Below are 20,173 nucleotides of genomic sequence, written 5' to 3'. Positions count from 1 at the left end.
ACACGAAAGCATCCCGCGGTTAGCCCGAAGGCAAGGGGATTCTAACCCATGATCCGTCTACCACCGAGGATATTTTACGTCAGTACCGTGGTCGGTGTGAGCCAGCTGCGAAATTCATATTGACCAGTCATCGCTGGCAATCATAATAGAATTTCAATGGAAAAAAAATTGACCAGGTCATACTTTTCCCAAGCACGAGTCACATTAACTCGACATTTTGAAACATTCTCCTTTTTCAATGCCTATTAAAACTTTAAAGTGATTTTTTTTACAATCATTACATCATTATCATTTTATTTACTGAAAACATCCATTTGTGATAAAAATAATCATCTGAAAATAATCATATGACTAATATCGTTTTAATGGCTTTAATTGAATAAAAATCGCAATGTAGCTTAGGTTTTTCTCGAAATAATAACCAGTTAATTGTTATAAATTTCCGTTTTTTGGTGTTTATACATTAACAATATCAAGATTCGTCAAGATCTTTTTCTTTAAAAAAATTTTTTACGAGGTTTTTATTGAAAATTATATTATACCAAAAACCTAATAAAACTACTGTTTTTTTTATTGTGGAAAGGTAAATGTACTTTTGCATGTGTGTGCGTGACGAATTTTAATAAATCATCCTCCAGTCTAAAATAGGTGATCGGAGCATAAATTTTCTAATTGATAAGGTCTATCGATTTATTAATAAGTCTCCTTGCCAATTTCCCTCCTAATAATTCTGTCATGGGTTGAGCAGCCAAGCGAGGACGAGTCCGCTTTACAATTATATTTTTGATATTAGTCATTAAGTCACCTGAAGAAGATTGAAAAAAAAATTCCAAGTCCATGGCTCCCATTTAAATACATAATTCTCTAAAAATTCATATTCATGGATGATGGCCATTTTCGAATATTTAATCGCACATTATTTTGTTCTATCGCTTCATTGTAGATGATTAAAATGTTTTAACATAATGAAATTTGTCTTCTACCACTAAAACCAGAAGAAAATTTTCCTACGGAAGTTGAATAATAAGCGCACAGAAGCATAAAGAGAGTGGGTTAATTCATCTTCATATTTTAATGTTCTATGTTCGTTGTGAAAAACTTCTTTTTGTTCCATCCACACCCATCGAACCTTATTGTGTAATGTAGAGATTCTCTTCGTAATGAGAATTTGTAATGACAATAACATGTCATTGAAGAATCTAATTTGACATGCATAAAATATTACTTATTATTATGAAAATAGTGTTTTTTTTTTTTAATTTTCTGGGAAATGTTCAAAATGTGGCGGTTTGGTGAACATTACTTTTCAATTATACTAAAAACAGTTTCGTATCCATAAGGTGGCGCCATTTTTCTGTTTGGAGTTAACATTTATCTTCTTCCATGCATCTTTTTTATTATAAATTATAATTCTTAAATTATATTTGAAGCTCGCGTAATTTTGAATAATATTTTATGTACTACGTAATTATATTTTATGCGAATTATTATTATTTTTTATTTATTTATTATTAGCAATTATTACTGTTTTATAAATTTTTTTTATCAAATTATAAAGAAGTATCCTTTTTGGATTTTTAAAAAGTACTTTGCTTAGGTATTTATTTAAAATAAAATCAGTCTTATTTTATACTTTTATTTTTTTAAAGAATGTCATAAAATTTGGTGTACCACCAAAAGTTTTTCATCCATTTTTGCGGACTCAAACAATTGGAAGTAATCTAAATTTATTTCTGCAATCGTATTTTTTTTATTTTTATTTTTTTTTTTTAAGAGAGAGATAGTGTTTTAACATCTCTATACTTTTGTCTAGTTCTGTTGTTATTTTCTAAATAAAATAAACTCAAAAGGTACAAAATTTTCATCAATTTTAAGGGTGTGATTGTTATTTTTAATAGTTTTATACTAATTTCTGAAAGTTAATGGCTTTAAATATAACTAAGTAAATAAAACGTATGAAAATGAATTTTTAAAGTACTCTTTGCGAATGATATGATAAGTATTTCATCCGATGTGTTATTTGTAGTACAATTTTTTTTTTAAACAAAAGTTCCACATAAAAATGCCTGCCTATATTGTATTATTTGTGTTATTTGAACAAAATCTAAAGCACTATAAAAATAGTTGTGGTTTTTAGCTGTTTCGTCGATTAACTTACTAGCTTACTGATTTGCTTTTGTAGCTGATTCAATGATTTGCTGTTTCTCTTCACTCGTTCTTTACTTCTTTGCGTTATTGTGAATCATTCATAGTAACGATTGTTTTTGTAACACAATTCTAATTTTTTTTTGTTCAAGTTAAAAAATATAAAAATCACGAGTGTAAATTGAACTAATTAAACAAATTTTAAAGAAATGTGAAAAACTAAGCTTTCATAATATGGAATAACAACAGCAAAGCCAACCGGCCTGTGTAGGGGCAAGGAACTGTCCTTGCATCAGAAAGGTCCTGGGTTCGAATCCCGGGCAAGGTTTCTTTCTCTCTCTGTGTGTTCTATATCCCTTCTCCTTTGTGCGTGAATGTGACCCGCCCTATAAACGGGTTGTGGTTGTGTGAATGGCTTGGCAGAAGTCGAATTCCTGGCCATAGATGGCGCCACTGCCAAAGCAGGCATACGACGAAAAAAAAACAAGAAAAGAAAAAAAAACAGCAAAAGTAACGAACGGTCGTCATAGTAACAAATAATATTAAATGTGGCGCGCTTTTAAACGATGTTCTGTTATCTAAAATTAACTGAATCATCTTAGATATCAAAAACTCTGATAGGATAAAATCTTTAATGAAAAAAAAAAAAGTTTAAAGCACACACAAATTTTTTTATTGAAGTTAGGGTGTTGAATAGTAACAGTACAAAGCTTATACCTATTGAATTTGGTCCTCAGTAATTATATACAGGGTGCTTCGAATTAGACTGGTGTTTTTCTGGAATTTGTAACTGAAAACAGTTCAGAGTAAATATAAATTTCATGCAGAAAGTTCATGTGCTTGGGCATAAATTCTTTCTCTGAGAATTTCTACTTTTATTTCAAAAGTTAACAGAAAGATGGCTCTGCAAGTTCTTACTACCGTTTTCCGTTTTTTCTGTTGCTTTTTTGTGTATGTAAATTTCGTCTCGTCCACAGATTACGGCATGTGATTGTGGCCGGCATTCGAAACATCATGCTGTGTTTGACATAGCTAAATTATCATGAATGTTTTTCAGATGTTTCTCTTTGATTTAAAGGTTCACCACTTGCAGCGTCATCTGTTGAAAACAATTTAAATTAAAAACATGAACTCAAGGATGAAATATTTATTCCCTTTCATGTAAATTTGCCTCAATATTTTTTTTAACCTTAAAAGTAAATTGCGATTGACTTAGTTGTGACTTAATCAGTGGACAAATTAAGGAAAATCCTGTCTGTGTTCAAAATCACAACTGGTTTTCTGAACTTTGAAATTATTAAAGTTATAGTAACAAGCAAATCTTAATTAGTGTCAAACATTTTATTAACTCAAAACAAAACTATCCAGCCTTTAAATAGTTATCAGAAAAATATATTTACATGTACCGATATTTTATCTGAAAAACGATTTGCGCAATCACTTTTTATATAATCTCAATAACTTATGTATGTTGGGAAAATGTTATCTGTTATCCAGTTTTTATAGTGCTTTTTGTGATCTCAGTTTAAAAATGCAGCTTACATTTTTTCGTTTCTTAATTTTTTTTTCACAAGATTTTAATTTGCACAATTATTAATTATAAGATAATTTTTTTTATTTTACACGATAAAAGCGATTGATTATTAAATTTATATTTACTAATAAATTTGATCGAATTTAAATTAATTAAATATAAATTTTTGATTAAGAGTTGAAATTTTTCTTTTATAAATTTGATACACATTTAAGTTTTCCTAAATTGTGATGCATAAATATAATCCATTATTTTTATTCCCTGATTACAAATTTCATTCGCTTTAAAAATATGTAAATAAGAAATGATAGCCGGCATATTTCAAGCATTCAAAAAGAGGCGCCCATTTTCATGACTTGCCAAACGTGAATGAGAGGAAACAAATGTGATTTGAAATGTAAGACGTGAAGTTGCCTACAAAAAATTGAAAAATAAAGATGAGAAACAAAACTAGAAAAATTCCAGCAGCCGAGAGAGATAAAAAAAAAAGAGAAAAAACAGAGCAAGAAAAACCACAGTGGCAAATCAGGGTAAAATGCATTTCCACGCTCTATGGAGAGGCGGCGAGGAACTAATGTCATTAACAAGGGAATCAGCATTCATATGAATAAAACAAGATTCCAGGGCACCAAGATGAACTGTTACGACTGGGTGGAAGTAATTTTGACATTGTCGAGATTCAATGCTTGTAAAATATCACCATCATAGTTGGCCAGACAGCCCAATATGAGCCAATGCCTTCCCTTTTGAAGATTTCTCCGATTGACTTCCGATTTATCTTTGATCCCCAATTTTTTTCATTAATTGCGAGAAAATCAGACTCCCCTGAGTCAGCCCATCTCAACCGCGGCCTTTCCCTCTTTCTTTTTCCAGTGGGTCTAAAAAGCAGTATCTTTTTTATTGTGTTGTCGTCACTCATTCGAATCACGTGGGCGATCCAATTCATTCTGTTTATGTTTATGTATTTAATAATATCAGGTTGTTTATAAATCTTGTACAATTCAAAGTTAAATCTCCTTCTCCAGTTATTGTTTTCATTTACACCAAGTATACCCCGCAAAATATTTCACTCAAATATTGCGAAACAATTTCCCTCCAGTTTTGTCATTGTCCAAACTTCAGAGGCGTGTGTCAAGAGTGGCCGGACAAGAGTTTTGTAGATTAAGAACTTTGTTTTTCCAGAAAGAAATCTAGATTTAATAAGTCTTCTCAGCCAATAGACAGCCCTATTCGCCAAATAGAGTCGGTTTTTTATTTCAGGAGTAATTCTGTTGTCAATGGTAATAATTGATCCTAAGTAAGTAAAACTCCTCACTGTTTCAAATCTATAACAATTTATTTCTTGTAAAATATATCAGTTTATATTAGTATGAAAGTAATAAGCTAATTTTTAAAGCTATATACAATTTGATAGTCACGTTAATAAATGGTTAATTTCATTTATCTATATTTTAATTGCTAATATGAACTTAATAATCTAAAAAATAATAATTAAAAAAAACCCCAATAAATCAGCCCCCTCTTTAAGATGACCCCCTTCCTAATTTGGCGACTAAAGCAATGTGTCCCAAGTGTTCCACAGACATAGGTTCCAATGTAATGAAATATTTGAAAAATAATATGTATTAAAATATTTTCGCTGAACGTGAGAGTATTTTTCTTGGAAATATCTTTTTTTCTTTTCTTTCATTTTTCTGAAATAATGTTATGATTATCAGTTGAACATTGAATATTTACTGCCAGTTATCTAAGTTGTTCCATTTCTCGATTCTTTTTCTTTCTTTTTTTCTTTCTGATATCGTTCTTCCTTTCTATCGTAAGATTATCTTGATGAATTGTATCTTAAGAATGAAACGTTGATTTTCGAATTAAATAAATGTGTATTTACAGTTAAAACTGATTTTTAAAAAACTTTTCTTTTTATTGCATTATCGGTATTTCCGATTAAACTTGAGTTATTTTTGAATTGTATGTTCTTAAATATTATTTTGAGAAATAAGGTTTCAAAAACTTGATGACGGGTCATAAATGGTGTCACACTTAGAAGGGGGGTGAATTTCGGAAAATTTCGACAAAGGAGGAAGGAGTAACAAGCTGTGTGACATCAAGCATTTGTTGTTTAAATCAAAACCTTAAAATCCACCAGATTATATTATTTAATTGAACGTTTTTTTAAATTTTTTTTTTATATAATCTTTCGTTTCTCTTAAAAAGTTAAAAATCCTATTTTCTTATGATGGTTTTGTTTTGTTTTCTAATTAATTTTATTTTGAATCTGCTTTCTGCCGTTGTTGCAAATAATGTTTCTTTTTTTTCCGAATACATTCTTTTTATAGTTCTTCTCAGCAGCTCCATCTGCTGATGAATTTTGTGACAAACTTTGAACTTGGTAAGAAATCTTTTCGTCTCTAGTGCAGAAGGCATTAAGCCGTACATTTTTGTTCCTTTCCGTTTTTCTTTGATTTTTCAAACCGTTGGTGTAATACATTATTTCATCCAGATATGTGAAATAATGTAATAGAATGATTTCAGAACTTTAAGACTAGTTACAGTGACTATACAGTATTTGAAGCAGTTTACGCTTCAAATTTCAATCTCATTTTCTATTAAACTTTTTTTTTTCTCGCCCAGACACATCGAGATCTCAGAAACAATTCCTCCTATTAATATCGCGATATATAGAAAGGAATTGTCGATATTTGTGATACATTATGATATTTTCATATTTAAATAATTTACATGTTTTCGCTATCAAAATTAAATTTTTTGACTCTCATAATAATATTGTACTCGATAATTATCTTATAGTTACTCGATAGTTATCTTATAGTTAATATTTATGATATTTTCATATTCTACATTTATCGTTGCCGATAATAATCGTGATATTATCGTCGTTGATAATAACAGCATATTCGATATTTATTTGTTGCGCGATATAATTTTTAAATTATATTTTGATAATAAATTTTAAAATATTGCTTCCACGATGTTAAAAAATGTCACGATATTCACGATGCATCGATAAACCATAAAGCTTAAGTTATATTTAATAGGCGAGGAAAGTTCGTAATTTTTATGTTTCACCTCTGGTAAAAATATCGCTTGTCGTGAAGAAAAAATTTAAATTTTTGTTGAAAGTTCAGCTCGATTTTTACAAAAATCTTCAACAAAATGTTGACTTAGATTTATGGAACGAAAACAATTTCAAAAAACATTTAAACATAAATAAATGACAATATCGTAAATTTGAGAAGGAAAAATAAATATAGAAAACAAGAATGAAATTAAGGATAAAAATAAATAAAATTAAGGATAAAAATAAAGGGTGATTAATGAAAAAATGTTTTTAAAAAAAATCTGTTGGCACAATGCATAATACCGGTTCAGGCCTCGAAATTAACGGTTGTCCATTAATCCTGGATCACTAAGATGTGACTCGTGTTATCTTAAAATAAATTATTAGTGGACCGCCGGACCGTTTTGGCTTTTAATTTTCCCTGTGTTGGTCTGTACTTTTGTCACAAATTTCACCATACATATAAATATACAGGATATCCGCGAACCTGGAAAGTCATGAATTTCAGTATTGAACAAAATTTGTCATAAAATGTCATGATTTTAAAAATTTTTTAAAAAAAATCATGGATTTAGGTCGCCGAAAAATCTTATTTTTAAAATGGAATGTACCCCCTTCCCCCCTATTTCATGGTGTTCCGAATATCTGAATTTGCAACAAAATCCCCACTCACAGTCTTATTTGATTAAAATATAAAATGTTTTTATCGTGCTCTTTAAAAATTAAGGTGTTCTTTCAAAAAATGAAAGAAAAAACATTTCTGGAGCGATTTATCTTTTAAACTTCTGTGATTTCAGAATTTTTGTTATTATTTTTAATTTTTTTGTTTTATCAATTTAAAATTTTAGCTGAAGCAAGTCAAGTCATTGGCGAATTTTTTTATTCCGAAATGAGAACAGAAAAATCAGGAGTATTTCTTTCCTTTCCGATGAACAAGAAAAGTATCTTTGGAATGTAATTCTGCAGAAAAAAAGAAAAAAAAATTATTTGCTTTTGTATTTTTTTCATCTATTTTATTGCTTTAACTCTTTCTTTACTCTGTTTTTTAAATTTAAAATCGATAAATATGAAGATGCAGAGTATAACAGTTTTGGTTATACCTATCATTTCAATTTGTGTTATTATAATGCTTTTTTAAATTTATTGTCGTGTTTTTGTCGGAGAAAATAGTAACTTCGTTAAGTCATGAAAAATTCTTGGAATTAATCATGGAAAGTCATGAATTTGAAAATCTAAAATGTAGCAGATGCCCTGAATATAACATATTCTCCATCTTGAAATTTATAATTTAAATTCACTCCATTAGTATAATTATTTAAAAAAAAAAAACTTTTAGAGTCATGTAAATGGGCTACTGAAAATGTGTACAGACTAATGGCTTCTTTTTGCTACTGGTCCTTACGACTGGTGATTAAATTTTCTAAATTACAATCCCTGCGGGTATTAACTAATTAAAGTTCCTTTAGAAAAAAAAAGGTTCTGTGAACCAGAATGTCACACAGCTACTTTTTCTTTACAGCCTTACAATAGTCGTAAGCACTCAAAACAATGTCAAATATATAGGCTATAGTATGTATTAAGAAGGGAAATAGTTTTTTAGCTAGATAATGATAAGCCTCATTTTCAGGAGAGTGTTCTGATGAAAAACATCGTATGTAAATGAAAAATATCGCATTTTTGTGTAAGCTATAAGATATTTCTGTTTATGTTGTTATTTTCTGGTTATTCGTTTATTAAGTATCTATCTTGGCACAAAGTTAAAGAGCAACTTTATGTAAGAATTGTACTATTTTGCTTTAAGCCCTATATTTATACTGTAGTTTTTAAAAGCAGATTTAAATGATTTTATCTAAGGCGTCGTTCAAATATTTACGTAAGCATACTTTTGGCAAACTCGGACTCCCCTCCCCTTATCAGCAAAAATTAGCTAATCCCAACCCTCTTACGTAAGAAAGTTGTTACCTCCCCCGGTTTTTCCTTTAACTTTGATTTTAACTGTAGTTATCTAATTTTAAGATTTAATTCAAAATAAAAAGATTTAACTTTGCAATAATCAAAATTTACGTTTTTATTCATTTTTATAAAATTTTGAGTATATTCTGTGGGAATCATTTTGTGTTCGAAACCCCTGAAACTCTTTAAATAAATTTTTTATTTTCTTTCAAATATCTGCGAATTAAATTTTTATTCCAAATTAAAAATGCTTTGTTTAATTTTTAATTTTATTTTGTTTTTTTAAGAAAATTTTGAAAACGAGGGTACCTTGTCAATCATGTACCTTTCTCCCTGTTAAGTGCTTATGCAATATTTGAGCAGCCTCAAAATGAGTTTTAAAATTTCCTTTAATTATTAGTGAACCGTAAATGTCAAAGATCTTTCATAAGGGAGAGAGTATAAAACACGTCGTTTACTTTATTAACATTAAAAAATAAATAGTGAAAAAATATATGTATATGTGTAAAAATATGTATAAAATATCTGTAATATGTGTAAAAATGATGTAAAAGAATAAATAGTAAACATTTTATTAATGATCGATAATTTTAATATTAGAACTTTTTCTTTCGTTTTCAAGTTATGGATTGGGATAGATATATCGCTTAATTAATATTTAAAATACAGTAGAGAACCGATTATCCGGAACGATCGGGACTATCGCTATTCCGGATTACTGATTTTTCCGGTTTTCTGAATCGCTACAAAAAGCCGTTTTTTCAGTGTTAAACCCAACTAAAAAAAATATTTGAAAATAATCTTAAAAATAAGAAAAAACGATGAGGTAATACACTAATGATTATTTCTGAAATGATGGTAAGGTAAACATCTTTCAAAAAAGAAAGAAAAATCCTAAAATCTTATGAGGAAAAAAATATTTTTTTTTTTAAATTGCGGGAAAATTTATCGAATTTCGTTCCGGTTTTTTGGTTTTCCGGTTTTCTGAATTCCGGATAACGGGTTCTGTACTGACTAGTGAGTTCCACCCTCGGTTCGGTAACGCTCCTCAACCCCCGACGATTGTTACGCAGTCTGATATGGTTTGCTTTTGTTAACCACGCTCGCTCCGGTCGTTACAAAGTTAAAACCATTTGAAATGTGTTCTATCGTAAAATCTTTGGAATTTAAAGAACAGAGTCTTTAAATCTAATTTCTCTTTTAAAAATTGTAATTTTTAGTCAATAGTATGAACGCAAAGTACGTTTACGCTTTTAGGTTTATGACTGCTCAATTGCTTGATATTTAAATTCTTTGGTGCCAACGTGAAAAGGAAACGAGGTTTTGCTTTGCTGCCGTGTAAGAGAAACGTATGTATAAATGTTTTCGAATCGTACAGTTATTAATTTTAACAGTCCGAGGGACTGTTAAAATTGACCGTTTTTTATTCTTAAAAATATGAATTCTTCTTATTAGCGTAGTTAGTATACTTGCAGGTATTATAATTACTGGTTCTGTTTTTTTTTTCTTCCTAGATAAACATAAGGTCTACCCGCAGTCCAGTTTCTTTCTTCATCTTTTCCTATTTTTGTATATACAGATTAATTTTTTTAAAAATACTTAATTTTATTACCTTGACTACGTAATATCGTTCCAGTTTTGTGCAGTATAGTTGCAACCGAATCTCTTGTTCTTTAATAAAATAGTTTACTGTACCATATAACCTTGTTAAAAAATCGTTTCTTATTCAAATCTGTTAAAAAGCTACGGCTGAAGTTTACCCTTTGAAAATTATTGTTTAATCAAATTTTTGAAAAGTGTTTTAATAAATTATTTTGAAAAAATGTGTGTTAAAATAAAATTAGTAGTCTGTTTGTTGTATTAATATTATTATCAAATCAACTCTTTCGAAAAATTTCGCACTAAGCTTATATGATATTTTATTTAATCCGTTTTGTTACTAATTCTCATTTCTTTTGCAGGTGAGTACCTTTCACATCTCATGATTTATAATTTGACCAAAATAAGTAAAATTTTAATCAGTGGTGGCTGAATGAAATTCTTCATTCATATTCTAAACGCATGCCAGGTAATGTATTAGTTAATTTTTACTACAATGTCGAATTTAATCGCGCAAGAAAAATAGTTCTATTCTCTTCGACTTTTTATAATAATTTGCGATATTGAATTTGAAAAATAAAAATTGATTCAATGAATATTAAAAAATAAAAAGTTGTATAGATGTTTTAGGTTAATTAATTGTGGCGGTAAATGTCTTTCAGTTTTGGGCATGAATATGCACCAAAATTTTGTGCATCAATATTGATTTACTGATTATTTACTTTTTCCAACTGGTGCAGAGAACAGGTATTCAGATTGTATTGTAATAGAATTCTGGTAGTATTCGATGACGTTCCGTCATTAATGGATTAATTTAGCCGCTATTTTTGAAAGTAGAATAAGCACATTTCGAATTAAAAAGTGTTTTTTTCCCTACGATTTCAATAATAATTGCATTTTGATGTTTTATTAAATTATAGTGTTAAGAAGACGATTAAATTAATCAACCTTTGCCAATATTAAATTTTTTCAAAAAATTACTTCTTAAAAGGCTTGGATTTTATACCATTTTACAAATGAACTTATTCTGTTTTCAAAAATTGCGGCACTATTTTTAAGCGATCGTTTTTGTTTTTCGTAAACATTTAAAATGTAACATTTAATCCTTTAAAAAAAAACAAAAAAGTGAGGAATATGTATTGAGTATAATGATTTGCAAGACCAAAATGAAGATACTCAAAACGCCAACCCATATCTACGACCGATCCAATTCCCGATCTACGACCAATCTACCATCTTGTTATATCAATCTTACTATACTACTATATCTAAGACCGATCCTTGTACTATTAAGTATAATAAGACCTACTAGAAAAAAAAGGGCGATACCAAACGCTCCCACCTATACCTACGACCTTGGCCAAAGCCTACGACCAATCCTTGTGCGATTCGCGATCTATGACCAATTTTACTATTTTTATGACCAATCTACTATCTTGCTATATCAATCTTGATGGTTTTATTAGAAAATATCATTCTGAGTATTTCTTTGTTACTATCCTTAAAACTTCCATAGCGCAACAACTTTTCAGCTTAAAAAACTTTTATTATTATTACTTTACATTATTTGCTTTTATTGGAACTCATTAGGTACCTATGAGACGGGTATTTTAAGTTCAACTCTGATTCACGATTCCTCTCTGATATTCGACTCTGATTAGCAAGAAAAATAATTTTTTTTATTGCTCCGTGTTTGATGACTGTTTCAAGTAATCGTCAAAGTTTCTTACCGATTACCTACTCAAAGATTCCCAATTTTTTTCGGCTATGAAACTCTGAATGATCCCCTTTTATTTAGCGGATCTCAGACTTCCTAAAAAAAAAATTCATCAGCTATTGTGAACGTATTAACCAAATTGAACCCAACCTACATGAAATGTAAAGTGGAGTAAGACATGCAAATGATTCGAATTACAAAGGGCATATACCGCGTATTTATTTGTAGAACTATCATTAATATGAGAATCAAATTTCATTAATTTCTGATAATTCTTTCATGGTATTGCAATTTTCACAAACATTGGTGCATAAATATTATAACGGGATTCAAAAATTAGAACTGGATATTAAAAAAAATAGTTCTAACTCTAGTAACACCTTTGACCCTTTCACGGAACTCTAAAGTTCTGCAGAACACCATTTGGGAATCGCCGATTTAGACTGCTCAAATCACCACTAAAACCTTGTTTTCTGATGATAATTCAATAAATTTTTGACCACTATAAGCAGAATTTATCTCCAATCAAAGTTTCTGCCACTTACCGATTGCCTAGTATTCTCAGGTCTCCTCTGAAACTTTGTATTCGGTGACAATACAAATCTGAATAATTTTTTGACCGCTATAAGCAGAATTTATCGTCAATCAAAGTTCTGGCAACTTGCTGATTACATAGACTTCTCAGATCTCGTTTGAAACTTTGTACCTGGTGACAATACAAATTTTAGTAGTTTTTAGACCGCTAAAAGCAGAATTCTTTGTGAATGAAGGTTCCGCCCGCTTACTAATTACCTAGAATTCTGAGATCTCTTCTGAAACTTTGTCTCTGACAGCATCACAAATTTCAATGGTTTTTTGACCACTATAAGTAGAATTTATCGACTTTTGCATTCCAGACCGCAGCAGGTGTAATTCATTATCGTATTATGGAAAAGGAAAATGTATCGTCTATCAAATTTTCCGACTAGTTAAATTACTTGAATTTCAACTGGAGTTACTGTCTTGATGACAATATAAGGTACCATTGTTTCCTGTACGCTAAAGCAAAAATTAATGCTATTTTTTCACTGAAATTTCGATTATTTGTCTGCATAACCGCGTACAAAACTAAAGCGAAGAAAATACTAAAATGAAACAATTTAAGGAAAAAAAAACTATATTTTTCAGTGGACTTAAAAGGAAAAAAAGTAATTTTTTAAAAATCAGATCTAAAACGATAAACATAGGGTGTGTCATTTTCGTATTAAACTTCGATCATCACTATAAATTCCTTCCATGTTTTTCAAAATTTATGTTATCATTAAATTTTTTGTTGTAGGTCCGACAAAAATTTTTTTTTTATCTCCTCTCAAGTCTTTTTCTAAAATGTTATTTTTAAAGTTTTTATTTTGCTATTTTTTAGAATATTGTGTTGACAAGTAGTTCTTGCGGTTTTTTAAAATTGTTTAAAAGATTAAAGTGTAGCATCCATTTTCTTTGCTATTTTTTTTTTCTTCCAAATTTTAAACTTGGTGTATCAATCCTGAGCTGTTCTTTCAGCTATGGCACTCACTCAGACATGCCAACTGCTCCGGACACGCCAAAATAATTAAAAGAACGGTAAATAACTACAAAGTAAATTTTGCAAATATTTGAATATTTTTTCTTGCTTTTTGAAAGGTATAGCACAACATAAGTACTATAAAGTGGTGAATTATATAAGCCTTCGTATTATTTAAAAATAGTGGTGGATAAAAATCTACTATATTGAATTTATGAAACCAAGAATCACAATTGATAGATTACCACTTTAAAATACATATTTGCTGTCCGGAGCAAGTTGGCATCTCTGCTCACTCCATACACAGCCCAAAACTCACGAGCAGCTTTTGTGGCCTTTAGAACCTTAAATAAAAAGCAAACAAAAAAAAAGTTTACATTTATGGTACCCTTGTCACTAGTTTGAATCTTTGTGAAAGTTAAATTGTTAAAATAATACGATAATAAATAACGTTTTTTTTTAATAGTCTAGTAAAAAAATAAAGCTTTAAGCTCTTTATTAAAACTACTTTCTATAATAGTATGGTATGGCAAATCCTTGACCGATCAACGTTTGATAATTTTATCGCTACCCGCTGAGGAGGGGCGAGGCAGGAACGTTCATTGTTTTTATTGTGAATTGTTTTGTTTAATAATTTTAATTTAATTGTGTTTAAACATGCATTCAATATAAAATGCAATTACACGTGTTTCGGCTGTAAGTGGCGTCTCTCAACTCTCGGTTTAACCTCCGTCCATAGAAAGTCATACAAACTCGAGAGAAATGCAATAAATAAATTGAAAATGATTTAATGTTTCTCGGACATCCCTGTACCATTTGACCCATGGACCGCTAACGGTTTGTTGCCCGGTAATTAGAGACCATTGATTTACGGCACTTATTATGGTTTTCTATAGCTTTTATGATTTATTTATAGACTTTGATTTATTGCATCCTGCATTAGTTTGAATATTTATAAAAAAAAAGTTGTTTCAGATTGTTAAGATAAGTAGTGTTTTTAGAAATAACCTTTCGTTTAATGCAGGGATCTGTCCAGACATATTGTGAAAGGTCCGTTTTTGTAAAATTGTGAAAAAGTAACTCGTAATTTGTGAATATAAAGTAAACGTTAAGTCACACTTTTTCAACCAGGGTCCTGCTTTTGTGAATTTGTGCAAATAGGGTCCTGTTATTACAAAAACCTTTTTCAAGGAGTATTTAAATTGTAAAGAGATACAAGATTATGCTCAACACTGTAAAATTATGATTAAAAAAAAATTCATTTTAANATGAATACTTATAAAGAAAAAAAATTATGATTTAATATTAATAAGAATGCGCACATGATGTTTGTAAAAGTAAAAATATTTTCTTAGAATACTACATTTGGAATTTAAACTTAGGGAAACTTAGTTTGTCTCGAACTGTCTTTCCCCCCCCCCCCGGGGGAAGGGTTTATTCGGTTAACAAAACAATAATGAAGACAAACAAATTTGTGAAGGGTCCGATTAAACAAAAAATTATTTTGTAAAGAGTCCGTTTTGAAGTTAAAATATTTTGTGAAGGGTCCGTTTTTATGAAAAGATATTTTGTGAAGGGTCCGTTAACGAACCCAAATTTCTTCTAAACAGACCCCTGTAATATAATATTTTAAAATACCTATTTAAAAAAAAGGAGAGAATTTTAGATTTAAATATTTAAGTTCTATTTTTTTTTGATAGTTTAACACAAACGTTTATTAAAGATATTATGACGTAAATTGATTTTTGTGCAAAAAAAAAGTTATTATTTTACTCGTTTGATTATTCGAATGATAATAATTCTATGGCTATCTGGTTTCAATTTAAAAAAAAATATCTGCGTTTTTATGACTGCTTTAAATACACCAATAGCTTTGCTTCTGTCTATAATTTTATGTACGTTTCATGCATTGTTAGACGAGAAATTTTTTATTTTTCGAGGAAGAAACAATCACTTAATATTCTTTTTGTCGACTTTTTTTCGTAACGGGGGTGGAGTGTAAGCATTGCATGCACTTGCTCTCACCTGGACTTACCTGTTGTACCCGCCTCTATCTGCCCTCCCTCTTTTTTTTTTTTTTTTTTTTTTTTTTTTTTTTTTTTTTTTNTTTTTTTTTTACGATCCGAGTTTGTTGCTGGAGATTTTATAGCTTTTTATTATCTCTGTCGTTATTTATTTTTATTTTTCTACTCATCTTTCATGTAAATAATCGCGGAAAACACGAATTCATTCTTCTATAATCATACGCAAAAATGTTTTTGGCTCTTTGTAATATGGAAGAGTGTTTGGGTTTCTGTTATATGTGTTTGTTTTAGCAGTACTTTAAGAGGCATATTTATTAAATACTTATTCAAGGTAAGTGGATTATCACGTTTTGATTAATTTTGTGGGAGAAAAAAAAGAAGCTTTTTATGCGTTTGTTTTTGTAATTGTGTTTATTTATTATTTTTTTTATTACTTATAATCGTTTCTTTGAAATTTAGGTAGTTATTTTTGCAATTCATTATATTCTTCACGGTGCGTAGCGTTTTTAAAAAATGCTTGAAGGTGCTTCTTTTCGATTTTTGTTTTTTAAAAGCCCTTAAAGGTGCTTTTTTCCTTAGGTGTTTTTAAAAAGTGCTTAATTTTCCCTTTTCGAAAATGTGATTTTTTTTCTTTACCATGTCCATTTTCGCCACGTCTGATGCAAGAGCTTGCTTTTTCACATTGTTCTATTCAATGTTTTCACAATTTATTCAATCACAATCCATTTCGTAGGTCCATGGCGTATAAAAGCGCTAATCATTTTTACATGTTTGATGAAACATGATTTACATCTCAGAAACATCTCAGAAGACGCACATGCGACTTACGAGTTCGCATGTGCGTCTTCTGAGCAGAGGTCGGTAAGATTTTAGCACTCTTATGTGCAATTCTGCTGCATTAAGCACAAAAATTCTCAATTTCAGACTTCATTTTCCACCCACTGAGATCGAACCGAAAAATCTCTCGATCTTTTTCATGGAGGCGAATATAATCAAGAAAATAGTGTTTTGTCAGAAACTAATTATTTTATCATGATCATGTAAAGTCTTTGAAAATTATTTTGCATTTTGTTAATGTATATAGCACTTAAAAATATTTTTGAGTGCTTAGAAAGTACTTAAAAGGAGCTTATTTTTTGTAGAAAGATTTGGCTACGCACCCTGTTCTTGTTTAATTATGTGATTTGTTTTAAGGATTGTAACATTTGTCGTTTCTGCTTAAATGGAATATCAGCTATNTGTTACCAGATAGGTATTTTATAATTTTTCTAGACATTTCCATTAGATAACAGTACAATACACAGAAATCTACTGTTGTTTACGTGAAAATTATGTTTTTCACTAGAAACGTTCTTTTGGACAATTTGCAAATGTGGCTTATAATTGTATTGTCAACATCCCTTTTATACAAATATTTTTAAAGCATTTCTTTAAGTTTTATAATCAAGTATATTTTTTGTACCACGAAATTTTATATAATAATTTTCAATTTAGCATAACTAAAATTTTGTAGCATTGATTATAAAAAAAATTTATTTATGAAAACTTTTACGCTTGAAATGTTTATGAATAATGACGAAAATTTTGCTTTATGCCTCGGGAATTAAAAAGACCATACTTGGTCCGTTTTTTTCTGCCATCTCTTCATATACGGTTAGTTAATGTAAAGATTAAGTAGTTAATTAAATTTAAAAAAAATTCTCTTTTAAAACGAAACGATTTTTTCATGTTTTTCTTATTAAAAAAAAGCTTTTTTTAAAATTATTTTTTCTATGATGCTAATCAACTTCTAAATGAAAAGTTTTCATAATTTTTTTTTTTTAAATGACTCTAAACTTGTAAAAAAGCAAGGGCAATTATTTAATATCAATTTTTAAAAAAAAAGTTTTATGAATAAACTAATTCTTTTTTCAATAATTTTTTTTTCTTGTGTCTATTGATTTACAAAAATAATAATTACAAAAAACCCTAAATAACTCATAAATGACAAATTTTTGAATTAGAAATTGCTCATTAAGACTCCTGAAGAAGTCAAAATTCACAATGAAAAAGGCAGTTAAAAATACGTATCGTTACTATAATTAAGTTGAAAAGAAAATGTCAAACCAAGATATGAATTTGTCATAATACGTCCAAAGCTGAGCTGCCTCAAATTTGTGAAAGGGTTAAAGATTGGATGTTTATGAAATCCTTTTTCTGGATGAGTGGCTTATCAAACTTTTATTATTATTAATATTTTTTGGAAAAAGAACTTTCTATTTAGATGTCTGTCATTATTATGATATTTTGTTTTATTCTGTTTATAGCTATCGTAGCAATGTCGAAGCAATGTCAGATTTCATTATATTTATTATTTATTTTATTTTTTATTATTTTTAACATTTGTTTAGTATTCAGTGACAAAAAGTTGATTTATAACAACGGTTTAATTACAGATAAATTGTTGTTTCTATCCAAATCACCTTTTTTTTTTTTTTAANAAATCTGTTTTTTTTTTTTTTAAATTATATTAGACATTTTAAATTAAATTAGTTTTTGAATTTTAACTGCGAAGATAAAATTAAAAAAAAAGAAAATTCTTTAATCCTTTTCTTTTCTTTTTAAGGAAAAACGGAGAGTTCGAATTTCAAGTCTCAGGAATTTTACTTTTTTAAGATTTAAATTTTTGACATTAAATCTCAAAAGACAAAAAGTTTGTGAACTTTTAGTCCTATGAAAATAGTTTATGGCTCTTTAAAATAATTTTTCTTTTTAATGTATTATTTCTTTAGTAGCAATTCAAAATGTTTTTAGATATAAACTAATAACAGATTTTGTGCTTTTTAATTATTTTTCTTCATTATGCATAATGTATATAGTAATCTTTAAACTTTTGTTTTTAAAAATAATGTATTTAGTAGATTGCGAATAGCTTTTAAACTAGAAATGTTAAATCGAAGAAAAAACCCAGAAATTTATTTACTTCCCTTAAAAATAGAAGAAAAACGGCAGCTTTTCTTTATAACATATTTTTTAATTAGGAAAATTAAATAAAATTACAGGATATATAGTAAATGTTTGATACAAAGTAAGTGAAATCTTAAGTAATTTTATTTAAAAATTTTACTGAAATTTCTGAATAAAAGTTTAGTAAATTTTTTTAAATACAATCTATATGAATGTAATTTTAAATATAATAAATGAATGTCTGTCGATGCGTAAGTCCTTTATAGACTCCTAAACCTCTCGATCAAAAGCGAGGTAATTTAGCATACAGATAGTTCGAAGCACGAGGAAGGTCACTGTCAACGTTAGAACATTCTACGACGAACCATTCGAGCGGGATGTCCAAAAAGCGAAGTGGAATTTTCTGATTGGTTAAGCATTAGCAGTTGTTTTAAATTTAACTATAGACATTTCAGTTTTTCAACTAATTTCAAGATAGCATCTGTGATATTTGTTAACTTATAGCTCTATTCAATCGAAAAAAAAAAGTTTATCGCACGTACTTTAATATTTAATTATTTTTTATTCGCTATGTCAGATAAGTTCATTGGACAACAATAATGTGGTAGCATTCATGGACTGCATAACCAAATTAATATTTCGAAAATATCTGATACCACGTGTTTATTTTGTTTATAGTAATTCTTTTAAAATGTGCTTCTAGAAAATTAAATCAACGGTAAAATGAACTGTAATTGAAATGAAAAAAAAAAGTTGCATATTTAAGGACAAAATTAATGGAAAAGAGGTACTGATTCGGTTAGAAGAAACGTAAAAAACCGCCATAATATTATTGTCGCCAATGATTCTTTATTAATTTAGATAACATATGCATACTGAAATAAGCTATGTACTAAAAGCCAAAAAGCTATGAATTAAGCTATGTTACGTTTAGAGGAAATGTAAAAAATTGTCATCAGTCTATTATTGTCGACAATGATGCTTAATTAATGCTGTTTAATTGAAGTTAAAAAAAATAACCTATCTACTAAAAAGCAATGTTATGGAAAAGAGATACTTATTCGTTTTGGGGATATAATTATTCTTCACACTATTGATACTAAAGCTTAATTAGTATAGGTTTTATGTATTCCCTATGGCAGAATTTTTTCTGACTTACCTCTACAGTACTAATATCTTTCTGCTAGATACTTTTAATAATAACAAATAAATGCGTTACAATTTGTAACATAAACGTCAACTTCAACTAAAATAAAGAAAAAATAGAACCGAAATTTCTACAGAGAAGAAGACCAAATTTTTTACTTTATTATTCTTTATTTTTCATTATTCTCAAATGAAAATAGAAAAATCAGAAGCAATTTTTTCTACTCCGATGCTCGAGAAAGGCACCTCTTGAATATAATTCTGAAGAAAAGAGAAAATCTTAGAAAAATTTCTGCAGAAAAGAAAACCATAATTTTTTACTTCCCATAGGAAAAACCTTTCTGCTAGAAGTTGGTATCGTTCTGCGACAATGTCGTCGCGTCGCCGCGATTCTGCCACGGAGTATGTATCAATCGAAATAAATAAAATTTTATTTTATATCTTATTTTATATCCATCGTTGAACAGCCGACCGAATTTTGTGTTTACGA

General features: G+C 28.9%; 1 protein-coding gene across 3 annotated transcripts in view; it reads left to right on the top strand.

Annotated features, from left to right (window-relative positions):
- LOC107438772 (POU domain, class 2, transcription factor 3) overlaps positions 1-20,173 on the top strand; it is a 545,522-nt gene that overhangs the window by 33,948 nt on the left and 491,401 nt on the right. Inside the window, exon 2 of one of the 3 annotated variants that reach the window (XM_043040146.2) lies at positions 10,673-10,779. The exons of the other annotated variants lie outside the window; for them this stretch is intronic. Coding sequence (XP_042896080.1) covers positions 10,773-10,779 — 7 coding nt within the window. The 5' untranslated portion in view covers positions 10,673-10,772. The remainder of the gene's footprint in view (positions 1-10,672; positions 10,780-20,173) is intronic. 3 annotated transcript variants of the gene reach the window in all.

Source organism: Parasteatoda tepidariorum, chromosome 5 (assembly GCF_043381705.1).
Source record: "Parasteatoda tepidariorum isolate YZ-2023 chromosome 5, CAS_Ptep_4.0, whole genome shotgun sequence".
In the NCBI taxonomy this organism is placed as follows: Eukaryota; Metazoa; Arthropoda; class Arachnida; order Araneae; family Theridiidae; genus Parasteatoda; species Parasteatoda tepidariorum.
The sequence above is the reverse complement of the archived record's forward strand: the minus strand, read 5'-3'. Positions and strand labels throughout refer to the sequence as shown.